This window comes from Cervus canadensis, chromosome 2 (assembly GCF_019320065.1).
Source record: "Cervus canadensis isolate Bull #8, Minnesota chromosome 2, ASM1932006v1, whole genome shotgun sequence".
Classification (NCBI taxonomy): domain Eukaryota; kingdom Metazoa; phylum Chordata; class Mammalia; order Artiodactyla; family Cervidae; genus Cervus; species Cervus canadensis.
The window spans coordinates 15,995,243-16,012,565 of record NC_057387.1 but is presented as its reverse complement, the minus strand read 5'-3'; the positions used below and the strand labels follow the sequence as shown (position 1 = coordinate 16,012,565).

The 17,323-nt window shown below is 44.5% G+C and overlaps 1 protein-coding gene across 1 annotated transcript; it reads right to left on the bottom strand.

Annotated features, from left to right (window-relative positions):
* Positions 1-11,473: 11,473 nt before the first annotated feature.
* Positions 11,474-15,030, bottom strand: S100A7 (S100 calcium binding protein A7). The gene is made up of 3 exons (XM_043446453.1): positions 14,909-15,030; positions 13,297-13,453; positions 11,474-11,695 (listed from the first exon to the last, which is right to left on the bottom strand). Exons 2-3 carry the CDS (start codon positions 13,435-13,437, stop codon positions 11,531-11,533), a joined length of 306 nt encoding a protein of 101 aa, XP_043302388.1. The 5' UTR covers positions 13,438-13,453; positions 14,909-15,030; the 3' UTR covers positions 11,474-11,530.
* Between the last annotated feature and the right edge of the window lie 2,293 nt (positions 15,031-17,323).

The window sequence follows — 17,323 nt, the reverse complement described above, 5'->3', positions numbered from 1 at the left end:
CAACTCTTGTTTTCTGTGGGGAGGAGAGGAAGGAAAAGGACCAGGCTCAAGGGGGAACCAGAGGTTGACCACTGTGGAATGTTCTGGAGAGACTGGCTTCTCACCTAAGAAATGCATTCTCATAATGAAGAATAAGCTGGACCTATTCCTAATAGGCAACCTTCATTTCTCAGTGACTGATGCACAATTAAGATGCTGTGGGAGCATACTAATGCATATATATGGAATTTAGAAAGATGGTAATGATAACCCTATATGCAAAACAGAAAAAGAGACGCAGAAATACAGAACAGACTATTGAACTCTGTGGGAGAATGTGAGGGTGGGATATTTCAAAAGAACAGCATGTATACTATCTATGGTGAAACAGATCCCCAGCCCAGGTGGGATGCATGAGACAAGTGCTCGGGCCTGGTGCACTGGGAAGACCCAGAGGAATCGGGTGGAGAGGGAGGTGGGAGGGGGAATCGGGATGGGGAATACATATAAATCTATGGCTGATTCATATCAATGTATGACAAAACCCACTGAAATGTTGTGAAGTAATTAGCCTCCAACTAATAAAAAATTTAAAACAAAAAAAAAGATGCTGTGGGAACCAAATATGTAATGATAAAAATACACAAAGGTGATATTCAGTGGAAGTGAAGACAAAACAGTATGCATCAAAGACCCCAAGAGTGAACTCAGCTCACACCCCGGGTGGGCTGGAATCATCCTTCAGCAAGAAGAAAGGGAAGGAGGTCGGGGGAAGATACAGAAGCAGTTTCTCGTTTTCTTCCTCACCAATGACAGTTCTTTTCTTTTCTCCTTTCATCCTGCTCCCCAGGAGCCCTCTCCCTCCCCACACATCTATCTCCCTTTGCTCATGACTTGTATAGGGAAGTTTCTTCAAACAAACCTCAGCTCCTGAGACTCAAGATGTTCCGTCAGTTGCCAAAGGACCTTGCTGACCACTGCATGGGGGATCCAATCAATTCAATTAATGTCTTCATGTTGAAGAAGAGATGTACCTTCAATTGAAAACCTTGTTTTTCTTTTGTTTGCATTTTCTGCAAAAAGGAAAAAGAAACCAAAAATTGGGGGGGGGGGGAGGGCGGGGAATGCAAGAGCACACCTACGTATGTCTGTGTTATCAAGTAACCACTTGTTCGTAACATGCAAACAAGAAACTGGGAAGTCTTTGCCCCTGGAAAATCCACAGGGGCTGGAGCATGTTGTTGGTCTGGTTTTCTGATTGGCCCCATTGGCCTGTTGGCTCAATGGGGAGAGAGAGTAAGGAGAAAAATAAAATGAAAAGGGGAAAAATTTCCAGAGAGCTTGCAAATAAATTCAGACAGGAAACAGGTGAGTGGTTTGAATTGGATGCAGTGTGGGCCATTCGAGAATGATACTGACTGATTCATTATTCTTGGTGACATCTGAAGAGAAGGAGAAGGAAGTTGTTTCTGGAGAATGTTCTTCCACATCCTCCAAATCTACAATTCAAGATGGCAAGTTCCCCTTGTCTGGAGACTGGTTTAAGTCATATGAAATCCGAGGAACGTTTCAAATGTGTCTGTTTCTCTGCATTCCTTCTTGTACGTCATTGTTCAATTCGCTTTTGTAAATTCTACCAAACATTTAAATATTTTTCATTTCTCCTTTTACCTTAATCTCCTTGCTAATTTTATCTAATTAAAATGAGCAGAAGCATGTCTGGGTTTACAAAGAAAAAACAGAAAGAATTGGAATAAAAAATAAAAGGAACACGAGTGACTTGAATCCTGCCACTCATTCCGAGTACACACGGCACTGAGCTGCTTTCTGGTGTTTCTTTAGCTGGAGTTGGACACATACACAGAAGAATCTATGGAACCTCCAACTCCAATTGAGAAATGGTGCCCCGAGGTGACCCAGGGCCCCCAGGGCTCCAGAGGCTGAGGGACCCCAGGCTCAGTTCCTTCTCAGGCTGGCTGGGACCCTCAGGACCAAGGAGCACCCACAAGGATGCAGAGCTGCAAGGTGACTCCCTGCCTGCATGAGCTTTTGGCACCTGTGTCTCCTCTACTCTATTCCCAGAAGCCTAGGACTAGAGAGGGTGGGTCCATCCCAACCTCTCACTACAACTGCTTTTGAACTAGGAATGCTTCCTGATGCCTTTAGGGGGTTGGGAGAGCAGAGCTGTGTCCTGCAGAGGGAGATGAGGAACCCGCCAGTGGGGATCTTCAAAGAGAACATTCTGGAACAGCAGCTCCTGGACTTACACACACGGTGGCCCCACAGTGCCCCTCCCACCTCCCTGTGAACATAGAGCTGCCGGAGGACCCAGCCCAACAATCTCGGGGGCATCTGTGGATGGGGACCTGTGCTCTGGGGAGACATGCTCAGGGCATCCTCAAATCTGCATAGATTATTACCACCCTCCGGTCTCCACTTTTGTGGTCATATTCAACAGCTGCCCCCAGTGTTTTTGCCAATGTTTCTGAAACACCAACAAGAGAGTTGGGGACGTGATGGAGACACATGCCCTCATCTGCCTCACCTTTTCATCCCAGGCCTCATGTTCACACTTGCTCTTTCCGATCCTTTTCTTTATCATCACCATTGACATCCTCAAAAACATTCCTCAAAGACATGAGCAGAGAGTGTTTTGACAACTGGAAGGAAGAGATCAGGCAGGCAGGTCCAAGGCCTTCCAGGGCAGGAAAGCATCCGTATGGCATAGACCAGGGCGGTGCAAACTTCATGGGGGCCCTTCAGCTGCATGGGTCCAGACCTACTGACTTCAGCCTCAACTCCTGCTCAAGTCACTCATGGCGAAAAAGTCAGGTTCAATGGTGCAGACCTGAGGTCAGGAGCCAAGGCGATGCTAAGAAAGTGGGGGAAGAGGGCGGCAGACAGATTTCATAGATTTTATATAAGCTCCCAGGATCCCAAGTGCCTATGAGAGAGAAGGTCCTCCAGAAGGATAATCATAAAAAGATGGAAAGAGGAGATGGGAAAGGTTTACAAGAAAGAGTCTATGGATCAGGAAAAGAAAATTTTTTTTAAATATGGACGAGGAAATAAATGACCTTCATGTTCTTGCTCTCCTTCTCCGAATCTTCATTATCTGCCATGCAGTTTTCTGGTGTCCGAGGGCATTGGCCATGTGAAGTGGCTGTGGGAAAGAAAAGAGGAGTTTTAGGGTCAGGATGCGACCTGGGGACTATAGGTTATGGCTGCGAGACATGTGCTACGCTGGGATTCATGACCTCTGGAGGAGAGGATTTCGATCCAGGGTCAGAGACCAGGCTTGACCACTAGGAGCTCTGTGTAATGGAGTTTTATTAAACTATAAAAGAGACAGAGAAAGCTTCTGACATAGGCATCAGAACAGGGTAGAAAGAATGCCTTCTTGCTAGTTTTTAACAAGGTGTTACATACATTTTCAATGCAAAGCAAGGTATTATATACTTTTCCAATGCAAAGCAAGGCAGTATATACTTAATTAATGCAAAGAAATAGGGGAAAACAATAGACTGGGAAAGACTAGAGATCTCTTCAAGAAAATTAGAGATACTAAAGGAAGATTTCATGCAAAGATGGGCACAATAAAGGACAGAAATGGTATGGACCCAACAGAAGCAGAAGATATTAAGAAGAGGTGGCTAGAATACACAGAAGAACTATATAAAAAAGATCTTCATGACCCAGATGACCACAATGGTGTGATCATTCACATAGAGCCAGGCATCCTAGAGTGCAAAGTCAGGTGGGCCTTAGGAAGCATCACTATAAACAAAGCTAGTGGAGGTGATGGAATTCCAGTTGAGCTATTTCAAATCCTGAACGATGATGTGGTGAAAGTGCTGCACTCAATATGCCTGCAAATTTGGAAAAGTCAGCAGTGGCCACAGGACCGGAAAATGTCAGTTTTCATTCCAATCCCAATGAAAGGCAATGCCAAAGAATGTTTAAAATACCTCACAATTGCACATATCTCACATGCTAGTAAAGTAATGCTCAAAATTCTCCAAGCTAGGCTTCAACCGTATGTGAACTGAGAACTTCCAGATGCTCAAACTGGATTTAGAAAAGCCAGAGGAACAAGAAAGCAAATTGCCAACGTTTGTTGGATCATCGAAAAAGCAAGAGAATTCCAGAAAAGCAACTACTTCTGCTTCATTGACCATGATAAAGCCTTTGATTGAGTGGATCACAACAAACAGGAAAATTCTTAGAGAGATGGGAATACCAGACGACCTTACCTGCCTTCTGAGAAACCTGTATGCAGGTCAAGAAGCAACAGTTAGAACCAGACATGGAGCAACAGACTGGTTCCAAACTGGGAAAGGAGTACATCAAGGCTGTATATTGTCACCCTGCTGATTTAACTTATATGCCGAATACATCATGCAAAATGTTGGGCTGAATGAACCACAGCTGGAATCAAGATTGCCAGGTGAAATATCAATAACCTCAAATACACAAATGACACCAACTTTATGGTAGAAAGTGAAGAGGAACTAAAGAGCCTCTTGATGAAAGTGAAAGAGAGTGAAAAAGTTGGCTTAAAACTCAACATTCAAAAAACTAAGGTCATGGCATCCAGTCCCATCAGAGTCAATAGATGGGAAATCAATGGAAACAGACTATTTTCTTGGGCGCCAAAATCACTGCAGATGATGACTGCGGCCATGAAATTAAAAGATACTTGCTCTTTGGAAGTTCAGTTCAGTTTAGTCACTCAGTCATGTCCAACTATTTGCGACCCCATGGACTGCAGCATGCCAGGCTTCCGTGTCCGTCACCAACTCCTGGAGCTTGCTCAAACTCATGTCCATCAAGTCAGTGATGCCATTCAACCATCTCATCCTCTGCCATCCCCTTCTCCTCCTGCCTTCAGTTTTATCCCAGCATCAGGGTCTTTTCCAGTGAATCTTTTCTTCACATCAGGTGGCCAAAGTATTGGAGTTTCAGCTTCAGCATCAGTCCTTCCGATGAATATTCAGGACTGCTCTCCTTTAGGATTGACTATTAGGATCTCCTTGCAGTCCAAGGGACTCTCAAGAGTCTTCTCCAACAACAAAGTTCAAAAGTATCAATTCTTCAGTGCTCAGCTTTCTTTATAGTCCAACTCTCACATCCATAAGTGACTACTGTGATTGTGGTTTTCATTCTGTCTGCCCTCTAACAGATAAGGATAAGAGGCTAATGGAGAAAAGTTGTGACAAACCTAGATAGCATATTAAAAAGCAGAGATGTTACTTTACTGACTAAGGTCTGTCTAGTCAAAGCTATGCTTTTTCCAGTAGTCATGTATGAATGTGAGGGTTGGACCATAAAGAAAGCTGAGCACTGAAGAATTGATGGTTTTGAACTGTGATGTTGCAGAAAACTCTTGAGAATCCATTAGACAGCAAGATCAAACCAGTCATCATCTTTCAGGATTTGAAATAGCTCAACTGGAATTGAACTATTCCATCACCACTAGCTTTGTTTATAGTGATGCTTCCTAAGGCCCACTTTCCTTCACACTCCAGGATGTCTGTCTCTAGGTGAGTGATCACATGATCATAGTTATCTGCGTCATGAAGATCTTTTTTTGTATAGTTCTTCTGTGTATCATTGCTACCTCTTAATATTTTCTGCTTCTGTTAGGTCCATACCATTTCTGTCCTTTATTGTGCCCATCTTTGCATGAAATGTTCCCTTGGTATCTCTAATTTTCTTGAAGAGATCTCTAGTCTTTCCCAGTCTATTGTTTTCCTCTATTTCTTTGCATTGATCGCTGAGGAAGGCTTTCTTATCTCTCCTCGCTATTCTTTGGAACTCTGCATTTTGATGAGTATATTTTTCCTTTTCTCCTTTGCCTTTCATTTCTCTTCTTTTCTGAGCTATATTTATAAGGCCTCTTTTATAAGATGACCATTTTGCCTTTTTGTGCTTCTTTTCCTTGGGATGGTTTTGATCACTGCCTCCTGTACAAATGTTACAAATCTCCTTCCATAGTTCTTCAGGCACTCCGTCTATCAGATGAAGTCCCTTGAATCTATTTGTCACTTTTGCTGTATAATTGTAAGGGATTTGATTTATGTCATACCTGAATAGTCTAATGGTTTTCCCTACTTTCTTCAATTTAAGTCTGAATTTGGCAATACGGAGTTCATGATCTGAGCCATAGTCAGCTCCTGGTTTTGTTTTTGCTGACGGTACAGAGTTTCTTCATCTTTGGCTGCAAAGAATATAATCAGATTTCAGAACTGATTATCTGGTGGTGTCCAGGTGTAGAATTGCTCTTGTGTTGTTGGAAGAGCGTGTTTGCTATGACCAGTGCATTCTCTTGGCAAAACTCTGTTAGCCTTTGCCCTGCTTCATTTGGTACTCCAAGGCCCAATTTGCCTGTTACTCCAGGTATCTCTTGACTTCTTACTTTTGCATTCTAGTCCCCTGTGATGAAAAGGACAACTTTTTTGAGTGTTAGTTCTAAACAGTCTTGTAGGTCTTCATAGACCCATTCAACTTCAGCTTCTTTGGCATTAGTGGTTGGGGCATAGACTTGGATTACTGTGATATTGAATGGTTTGCCTTGGAAACTGAACAGAGATCATTCTATCACTTTTGAGACTGCAACCAAGTACTGCATTTCAGACTCTTTTGTTGACTATGAGGGCTACTCCATTTCTTCTAAGGGATTCTTGCCCACAGTTGTAGATATAATGGTCATCTGAGTTAAATTCGCCTATTCCAGTCCGTTTTAGTTCACTGATTTCTAAAATGTTGATGTTCACTCTTGCCATCTCCTGTTTGACCACTTCCAATTTACCTTGATTCGTGGACCTAACATTCCAGGTTCCTAAGCAATATCATTCTTTACAGCATCACAGTTTACTTCCATCACCAGTCAAATCCACAACTGGGCGTTGTTTTCACTTTGGCTCAGCCTCTTCATTCTTTTTTTTTTTTTTTTTTTTTTAGCCTCTTCATTCTTTCTGGAGCAATTTCTCTGCTCTTCCGCAGTAGTATATTGGGCACCTACTGACCTGGGGAGTTCATCTTTCAGTGTCATATCTTTTTGGATTTTCATACTGTTCATGCGGTTCTCAAGGCAAGAATACTGAACTGGTTTGCCATTCCCTTCTCCAGTGGACCATGTTTTGTCAGAACTCTCCACCATGACCTGTCCATCTTGGGTGGCCCTACCCGGAATGACTCATAGTTTCATTGAGTTAGTCAAGGCTGTGATCCTTGTGATCAGTTTGATTAGTTTTCTGTGATTGTGGTTTTCATTCTGTCTGCCCTCTAATTGATAAAGATTAAGAGGCTAATGGAGAAAAGTTATGACAAACCTAGACATCATATTAAAAAGCAGAGATGTTACTTTACTGACTAAGGTCTGTCTAGTCAAAGCTGTGCTTTTTCCACTAGTCATGTATGGATATGAGGTTGGACCATAAAGCTGAGAGCCAAAGAATTGATGGTTTTGAACTGTGATGTTGCAGAATACTCTTGAGAATCCCATAGACAGCAAGATCAAACCAGTCAAATCTAAAGGAAATCAGTCCTGAATATTTATTTGAAGGACTGATGCTGAAGCTGGGAACTCCAATACTTTGCCACCTGATGCAAGGAACTGACTCATTGGGAAAGACCTTGATGCTGGAAAAGATTGAAGGCAGGAGGAGACGGGAACGACAGAGGTTAAGGTGATTGGATGGCATCACCGACTTGATGAACGTGAGTTTGAGTAAGCTCTGGGAATTGGTGATGTACAGGGAGGGAGGCCTGGCGTGCTGCAGTCCATGGGATCACAAAGAGTCAGACATGACTGAGCGACTGACCTGACTGAGCAAGATGAGTTGTTTTGTCATGTAATCTTTAGCTCTGGCTTTAAAAAAAAAAAAAAAAGTTTTATGTGACTAAATAAAGAAATGTAGGGAAAAAGTTTGTCCTTTTCTCCTTCTTGAGGGCTCCAGACCCCTTCCTCCTTTTCTGGGGCCCTGGACTCCTTATCAACCTACCCAAGAATTAACTCTCTCATTTCCCCCTTTTCTTTCAGGAGAATATGGCTGCCAATGGAAAAGGGGTATTGCTCTCATTCTGGAGCTACTTGTATAATTAAATGTATGACTTCTTCAATGTATGGCAAAAACCACTACAATATTGTAAAGTAATTAGCCTCCAACTAATAAAAATAAATGGAAAAAAAATAATGTAGACTTCTGTGAGTGTGAACAGCCATTAACTCAGTGGACATACACACATTATTTGGAAAATGACTGGGAAAATTATCACTTGATTGATAATAGCTATTTGGAAAGGTAGGATTGAATACAGTCCTCTAAAAGAGTTTCTTTTACAATCCTGAGAAAGAAGAATGGAACTGGAGGAATCAACCTGCCTGACTTCAGGCTCTACTACAAAGCCACAGTCATCAAGACAGTATGGTACTGGCACAAAGACAGAAATATAGATCAATGGAACAAAATAGAAAGCCCAGAGATAAATCCACGTACCTATGGACACCTTATCTTCGACAAAGGAGGCAAGAATATACAATAGAAAAAAGACAACCTCTTTAACAAGTGGTGCTGGGGAAACTGGTCAACCACTTGTAAAAGAATGAAACTGGAACACTTTCTAACACCATACACAAAGGTAAACTCAACATGGATTAAAGATCTAAATTTAAGACCAGAAACTATAAAACTCCTAGAGGAGAACATAGGCAAAACACTCTCCGACATGAATCACAGCAGGATCCTCTATGACCCACCTCCCAGAGGAATGGAAATAAAAGCAAAAATAAATAAATGGGACCTAATTAAACTTAAAAGCTTTTGCACAACAAAGGAAACTATAAGCAAGGTGAAAAGACAGTCTTCAGAATGGGAGAAAATAATAGCGAATGAAGAAACAGACAAAGGATTAATCTCTAAAATATACAAGCAACTCCTGCAGCTCAATTCCAGAAAAATAAATGACCCAATCAAAAAATGGGCCAAAGATCTAAACAGACATTTCTCCAAAGAAGACATACAGATGGCTAACAAACACATGAAAAGATGCTCAACATTACTAATTATCAAGAAAATGCAATCAAAACCTCAATGAGATATCATTACACGCCAGTCAGGATGGCTGCTATCCACAAGTCTACAAGCAATAAATGCTGGAGAGGGTGTGGAGAAAAGGGAACCCTCTTACACTGTTGGTGGGAATGCAAACTAGTACAGCCACTATGGAGAACAGTGTGGAGATTCCTTAAAAAACTGGAAATAGAACTGCCATATGACCCAGCAATCCCACTTCTGGGCATACACACTGAGGAAACCAGAACTGAAAGAGACACGTGCACCCCAATGTTCATCGCAGCACTGTTTATAATAGCCAGGACATGGAGGCAACCTAGATGCCCATCAGCAGACGAATGGATAAGGAAGCTGTGGTACACATACACTATGGAATATTACTCAGCCACTAAAAAGAATTCATTTGAATCAGTTCTAATGAGGTGGATGAAACTGGAGCCCGTTATACAGAGTGAAGTAAGCCAGAAAGGTAAAGACCAACACAGTATACTAACGAATATATATGGAATTTAGAAAGATGGTAACGATAACCCTATATGCAAAACAGAAAAAGAGAGACAGATGTACAGAACAGACTTTGGGACTCTGTGGGAGAAGGCGAGCATGGGATGTTCTGAGAGAATAGCATTGAAACAAGTATACTATCAAGGGTGAAACAGATCACCAGCCCAGGTGGGATGCATGAGACAAGTGCTCAGGGCTGGTGCACTGGGAAGACCCAGAGGGATGGGATGGGGAGGCAGGCGGGAGGGGGGATCGGGAAGAGGAACACATGTAAATCCATGGCTGATTCATGTCAATGTACGGCAAAAACCACAACAATATTGTAAAATAATTAGCCTCCAACTAATAAAAATAAATGGAAAAAAATAAAAATAAATTAAGAAATTTTTAAAAATAAAGAGAAAAAAATAAAAGAGTTTGCTTTTAATCAAAAACAAAGTCTCATAGAGGACTTGGTAAACACAATAACTGCAGCTGTGGATCCTAGGGAGGCAGTGATATTGGAAGAAATCCAGAAGACATAGATGATTTAGCAGAAGCTCAAAACAGGCAGGAGGGTCAAGGGTCCCTGTCATGGAAAGCCAGCATGCATTTTAGTGTTTGTTTTTTCCCCAATGGTTAGGTTCTCATTCGTTAAAATGCAGAAGATCTGTTTCATTTCTTTCTTATTCCTCTCCTTTGCTCTCTTTCTTCCAGCGTAGAGGATGATTCAACGGCAGCTCAGTCCATAGTTACTAACCTCCCTTAAGCATACATTCCACCCCATGTTCCCATCAGGAAAAAAAAAAAATGCCAAGTGATTCCTGAGCAGCCTCATCAGTGTCTTGATACCATGTCCCTCTAGCTCCCATGAAGACCCGGTGGAGAAGCTGTCCCACGCCTTGGCTGAGGAACAGGCTCTGGGTACCCTGAAGGTAAGCGCACCTGTCTTTATCTGGGATAAGAGTGTTCCTTCAAAAAAAAAAAAAGTGTTCCTTCACTTCTTTATTTTTAATTTAGTTGAATACAGTTACAGAAATCTGACAATGTACATTATCACTTACGTATACAATGCCTTGGCTGGGGCTATATTGAGGGTAAAACTATTATTAACACAGACCTGATTCAAAAGGATATTTTAGAAGACAGCATCAGTTATTACATATAACAGTAGGTATTTTCCTCAGCAATCTTCCTCCTCTTTGAATAAGAATTTTGTAACTGTTGGTCAAATTGAAACTGAGAGCTCTTACATGAAATAGTCCAGCCTTTCCAACAGGGGAACACTCTGTTTTTTTGTGGGACCATTGACTTAAAGAGTTTCAGTTTTCTGAGGACAAAAACCGCATCACAGAAGCCTTAATGCACAGAACACAGGATGGTAACACCCTCACACTCTTTTCTTCTCTCTAACCACAGGTACACGGAACAGCCAATAAAAACTGTCAATATTCAAGGATAATTCTTCTGCTGAGGAACAACCTAATTGATGAAGGAGGAGCTCTCTTGCCAGCTCTGGTTGGAGAGGCACCCTGACCCTGGATCCCTACAGGCGATGAGGGCTGGGGGTACAGAGCAAGAGACTGATCTCCCAGGAAAAAGCGCTGGCCACATTCCAGTGTCTTCAGAAGCAACTGCATCATTTAGATGGTTGAGATTGTGTAAACGAGGGTGTTTGGAGGTGGGCATGTGTTGAAACCACATAGAGTGATTGTGAATCTGCCTGTACGTGTATTTCCTCAGGAGATGTTTCCTCTTAAACAATAAACTTGTCGATTTTCTTTGCAAAAAGTCTCATCACCGCTGTACACTGGGAAGGAGATTTGCTGGGAAGAATTTGTTCATATACTGGAGAATCTACAAAGCAGGTAACTGACCATTGCGTATTCTGTCTGAGCTACACGCAGCAACAAAAAAGGAGGAAGCAACACAAGTTTCTGGTGAGAAAAGACACTTTATTGTTTCTCAGGTTTGTCTGGAGGCCTCTGGGCTCACTGATTTCCCCCAGAGCAGAGCTCCTCTCCGTGGCTGTGGTTGTGGTAGTCGGTGGCTATGTCCGCCAGCAAGGACAGGAACTCAGAAAAGTCAATCTGATGGTCCTTATTCTTATCTTTTTTATCAAAGATATTGGACAAGTAATCTCTGCCTCTTTTCTCCTGTGGGGAAAAAAACAACAAAACAAGGCAATTTCAGCCCCACAAGAGTGATGAGCTGGGAGAAGAGGAAGAGGCAGAGACAGAGAAAAGAGGACCCAGCGCAGCCCAAAGGTATCTGGTGTGGCATTGAGGAGGGGAGGTGTGGGATGAGGTGGGGACACTGACATTGCCCTGCAGTTCAACAGAGAGTCCCTCCCCAAGTGTGAACTTGGATGGGAGTGTCACATGGCGAGCAGGCTCTGCCCTGAGTTGCCCTGATCAGTGTGCTGGTGGGTGGTCTCCAGCCCCAGGCCACCCCCTCAACCCCCTATAAGGCTGCACCTACCTAAGTTCTGCTCCGGGACTCAAATAAACTCTGTGTTGTGCTCAGTCTGTCTGACTCATTATGACTCCGTGAACTGTAGCCCACCAGGCTCATCTGTCCATGGAGATTCTCCAGGCAAGAATACTGGAGTGGGTAATCTATCCCTTCTCCAGGGAAACTTCCTGACCCAGGAATCAAACCGGGGTCTTCTGTATTACAGACGGATTCTTTACCAGCTGAGGCACCAGGGAAGCCCCAAATAAGCCCTACTCATGTGTAAATATAACCGAACCACTGTGTGGCATACCTGAAACTAGCACAATATTATAACTATATTATATTATAACTATATACATATTATAACTATATTATCAACTATACTTCAATTAAATAAATAAATAATACATAAACTCCATCCTTGTCATCTTCAATCTAACCCTCCTCTCCTATTTTCTCTTTGGGCTCCAGGATCCTACATGCTCTGAGTTCCCTTTTCTTACTTACCCAACCTCTTTGTTACCTAGTAACCTCTTCTTCTTGTAATTCATTCAGAAAATTCTAATTGTCGAGTTAAATCAGGTCAGCATTGCAAAAGGAGGGGTTAAATTCTGTCAGTATGCATTTATACAGAAAACAACCAAGTTGTTCCAGAGGTGAGAGGGATAGGGGGAGAGGCAAGACAGGGGAAGGGGATTAACAGGTACAAACTACTAGGTATAAAAAAGAGAGAGAGATAAAAAAATGCAAAGTACAGCATAGAAACTATGGCCAATGTGTTATAATAACTTTGATGGAGTATAATCTATAAAAATATCAAATCACTATGTTGTACACATGAATTAACACAACATTGTAAATCAAATATATTTCTAGATAAATAAGTAAAATTTTGTGTTTCTATTAAAAAAATTCTGCCAATGATGGAATTTCTGTCACCTTCCCTCTGATCTCAAGAATCCTGAGGAGAGCCTCAAGAGCCTCTCAAGATCTGAGCAGAAGAGTTTGAGTCTCATACAGAAGATGAGACAGGTGAGAGGGGACCCATCCACTGCCCTCCAGTTGTAGCACTTTTTGATAACTTATCATCAACTACTTATATCCACACATTTTCCTAGTTTGCCACATACATCATCTCTTTACACCCCGATATAGGACAGGATAGGAAGTTCTATGATGCACTTTTGCAGATGAGAATGTGAGGATCAGAGAATGAGAGTGACTGGTCCAAAGCCACCCAGGAAAGGATCCTCAGTCATGCCAGGACCCAGTCACCATGGGAGACCAGATCCCCACTCACACAGGCACTGAGGAAGTTGGGGAAATTCTCCTTCAGCAGCTGCAGCAGGGGCTCCTTCTTGATGGTGTCATTGCTTCCCGAGTACGTGTGAAACAGCTTGATCAAGGATGTAATGGCCTGCTCAAGCTGAGAGCCACTCATCTTGGCTTCAAATAAGCTGCCGGAAGAAGAGTCAGTGACCCTTTGTATCCTCCCCCCAGGGGCGGGTCCCCAAGTTAGGACACCTGGATGGGGACCGAGCGGCCAGTGAAGCGAGGCTCAGATGGAGCAGAAGAAACTGTGCTTCTCCACTTGGTGGGGGGAGTGGCCGAGGAGCAGGAGGGTGTGACCGACCGAGTGTGGGACCTGGGGCCCCACAGCTCAGGGTGTGAGTAGGTGAAGGAGATCAGCAGACTCCACTGTGGTGAGGACCACAGCGTGTGGAAGCAGAGACGGGGGGTCAGCCGCAGTGAGAAAACTGAGTCTGAGGTGGGACCCAGCAACCAGAGCCTTTGGGTGACCCCACACCCCAAACAGCAGCAAATCCATCTCATCCAGGTTCAGCGTCAGGGTCAGAGTTACGGGGGCGGAACAGTGTCATCTCTGCTCTGGTCTGAGCCTCCTGGGCTGCTTCAGGAAGACCCCCTAGAGGCCACCCCACCTCCAAGGCCATAAACAAGCTCTGCATGAGATGGGCAGAAACACAGCCCTGTCCTGAGCCCTGGTAGGGGTCTTCCTGGACCATCGCTGAGAGAAAAAGAGGGACTGGGGACCAGAGTCAGCCTGGGGTTTGGAATGAACAGAAATAGATGCCCCAGTTCTAGGCTATTGGGTGGAATGTGGGAGATGGGGGTCCTTCTGATTTTCTGTTATTGGGCACTATCTGCATCTCCAAGGCTTGGCCTCATTAAAATAGAACGTCTGACTTCCCTAAGCAGGTTCTTCCCCCAGCAGTCAGAGGTCTGGGCTGCCCTGGACCCCAACCAGAGAAACTGGACAGAGCAGCCCTCCCATCCCAGACTTTCCTAAGCAGCCAGGAGATGACCCTGTGTCAGCCAGTATCTAAGACAAACCCCACTGCCTTCTGATGTAGGAGAAGGATCCCCCTGTGCTGTCAGCAAGAGGACCCACCCAAGGCCTTCTGTCAGCGTGGCCGAGAGCAGAGCCCAGCCCTGTGTGCGGACGGCCCCTGAGCCTTTTCCTGCTGGGGGGCGGGGGGAGCGCTGGTTGATCAGTCTTTCACCCAGGTAGGGGCAGTACGTCTCACCAGAGTCATGGTGAGCGGGGGTCCAGGCCTGGGGTTAAGGCTTTGGCTGGGGCTCCCGCTCTCCTCAAGGGTGGGGTCGTTGGGTCTTTTGACCTGATAAGCAGGTGAGTCCAGAGAAGGAAGAAAGCAAGAGGAGGGGGAGGGTCCTCAGCTCCCACTGGGCACGTGTCCACCAGAGCATCACCGAGGAGCCAGTGGAGAAGCAGGGAGTGTTGGCCATCTTGCCACACAGATGGGGCCTCAGCAGGGGTGAAGGCACACAGCCCTGTGGGCAGAGTCGGGACTGGACCACAGGCTCCCGCTTCCCCTCCCAGAGCTGCTTCCCGGCTCCTCCTAGAAAAGGAAGACAGGCCGGAGCAGACTTACCAGATCAGAGGAGATGTCACCAAGGAGGAGGACGAGTGAGGTGTGCGATGGACAGAGACTGGTCCCTTTATAGGGCTCAGCCGGGCTCTTCCAGGGGCTGGGAGCCCTGCGGCTCTGTTCGCTCTCTGCTTCTTGGAGCATTGCCCCACTCAGGAGGGTGGGCCACACCCAGGAGGGTGTGCTCTGCCTTTCCCAACAGAACCCCAAGACACATTGCACCTCCCAGGATCTTCCCCTAGAGGCTTCTCTGTCCCCTGCTTGATCTGGGGCCAGTGGGGTGTGTGGCAACAGGACAGGGATTAGAGTAGAGAAAACTGGGTTTCTGGACCTAAGAAAGGTGGGATTTTGGACTCTGAAGGCAGCAAGGTCTCCATTTTCTTGGTCTGATTCTCAGGGAATCAGTCCTTCTACAAACTTGATCTGAGTGTAATAACCATGATTTGCTAAGAGCAAAAGATGTGCCAGGCATCAAAATACCTGCTGCCATTGCTGCCTGCTTAGTCCTCACCAGCTATGAGCTAGATCTTTAGTCTCCAGGCACAAGTGGAAAATCAGGTTTATAAAGATTTTAAGATTATACAGCTAGTAGACAGTCGATTCCGGATATGATCCCAGAAAAGCCTAATTCAAAACTTTCTATTAATCCTTCAACTAAATCTCAGGACCTTCCTTCTGGGACTCACAGTCCAGGGGAGTGAAGTAGGTCACCTCACTGCCATCTTCACATGAGGTCCTCAGTGGATCCTGGGAGGGAGACAGGTGTCATGACCCACAGTGACAGTTGAGGGAACACAGAGAAGGCAATGGGCTCGGCCTTATCACCTGCTGCTGAGGGGACTGTCAGGATCAGAACCCCGAGTCCTGGCTTCACCTCCTCACTCTTGAGTTCCCTTCTCAGCCCCTGGGTTGCCTGGGCCAGCCGTGCCCACCGTCTAGGTCCAATGGTGGTGATGACCATGGGATGAGCCTGGAAGCAGGGACTTGGGCAAAGTCTCCTCTTGGACCCTGAGCTGACTTCCCCCAAGTCTTCCATAACCTTCCTCCTTCCTCCATGCTAAACAGTCTCTTGGAAGTCTCTTGGCAGCCAGGTCTTGGGCTCTACTGTGTCCCAACCTGCTGCAGAAAGGCTGGTTCCAGAGCAGGAAGCAGGAGCCTGGAGCCAAGCTGAGGCCTGGGGGCTTCTGGGGACCTGCCCTGCTGATTCACTGGGAGCTCTTGCTCCCCTTGGGACTTCCTCCCGTGGAGTGAGGGAGCTAGTTCAGGCATTGGCGTCCCTGGGCTCCTTCCTACTGCTGAGCCCCAGTCAGGGCCTCCCAGCACACGGGCATCCCTATTCACGTTACATTCACCTTCTCAGGCCCACTCCTCCCTGATTTATTCATTTAGTCCATTCTCATCCCTGTTGAGAAGCCTCCCAAGAAGAATACACAAGACACTTTGGGCAGGGGAATTGAGACTTAATTCCCTCTTAAAGTCCAACTGTAGCTTTTAAATTTTGAACCATGTCAAAAATACTTAAGATTAGTTTTTTAGTATTTAGAGTTAATTCTTCTTTTGTTCAATTCTCAGCCTCAGTTTCAGAGGCTGAGCTATTTATAATCTTAAGCTCCTGGAACACAAATACCTCCAATTTCTTGCAAGGTCCTGCTCTTGTTGTATTTATTTTCCTCTAATCTCCATCCCCATTCCATTCTTCACAAAAAGCATCAATTTCTTCTGTTTATATGAATACACTCTTGCAAATGTGAGTAGTTATTTTGGTCCATGTGCTGTTGACATTTTTTTGTATAGCTCAAACTTACAGAAATATACAGCAAACAAAAATGCATGTACAGCCCAGTAACTTATTTCTACAACCCATAACCTTCCTTAGATCAAAAAAGAAAACATGTCCTCCGGTCACCACCCTCTCTTCTCTCTTCTCATGAAAACCACCAGCCAAACTTACATGATTGAAGCTCTCTATTTTCTTTATAGTTTACCATTTAAGCATTTATCTGTATACACTGTAATTTGCCTAATTTCTGAATTTTACATGAATGGAAATAGTTCTCTCTGTTCCATCTGCCTCCTTTAGATCAATAGTAAAGTTTTAAGTTTCATCATGTTAGGATGTCTACTATTGTGGATTTTCACTGCTATGCAGTATTCTTTTGCATGAAAGTGACCATGATTGTCAAAAATTCTGCTTCAGATACTACAAGCTGTTCACTTCCCTATCTTCCTTTCAGAGTGGTATCCTGCTCAGGTGACCAGAGATTTTGACCTGTGACCTCATGTTCCCTTGGTGTAGCAGCCTCCCTGACTGATGACTTGTATGCCAGGGGCCCAGGGTAGACCCTGGTTGTATCTGTGCTGTGTTTAAGAAATGAGGAAGGGGGACTTCCCTGGTGGTCCAGTGGCTAAGACTCCAGG

Excerpts from the sequence above, each read along its gene's own strand:
- S100A7 (XM_043446453.1), bottom strand. The coding sequence starts at position 13,437 with ATGAGTGGCTCTCAGCTTGAGCAGGCCATTACATCCTTGATCAAGCTG. Across the intron at positions 11,696-13,296 it reads CCAACTTCCTCAGTGCCTGT|GAGAAAAGAGGCAGAGATTA; the intron begins GTGAGTGGGGAT and ends TTTTCCCCACAG.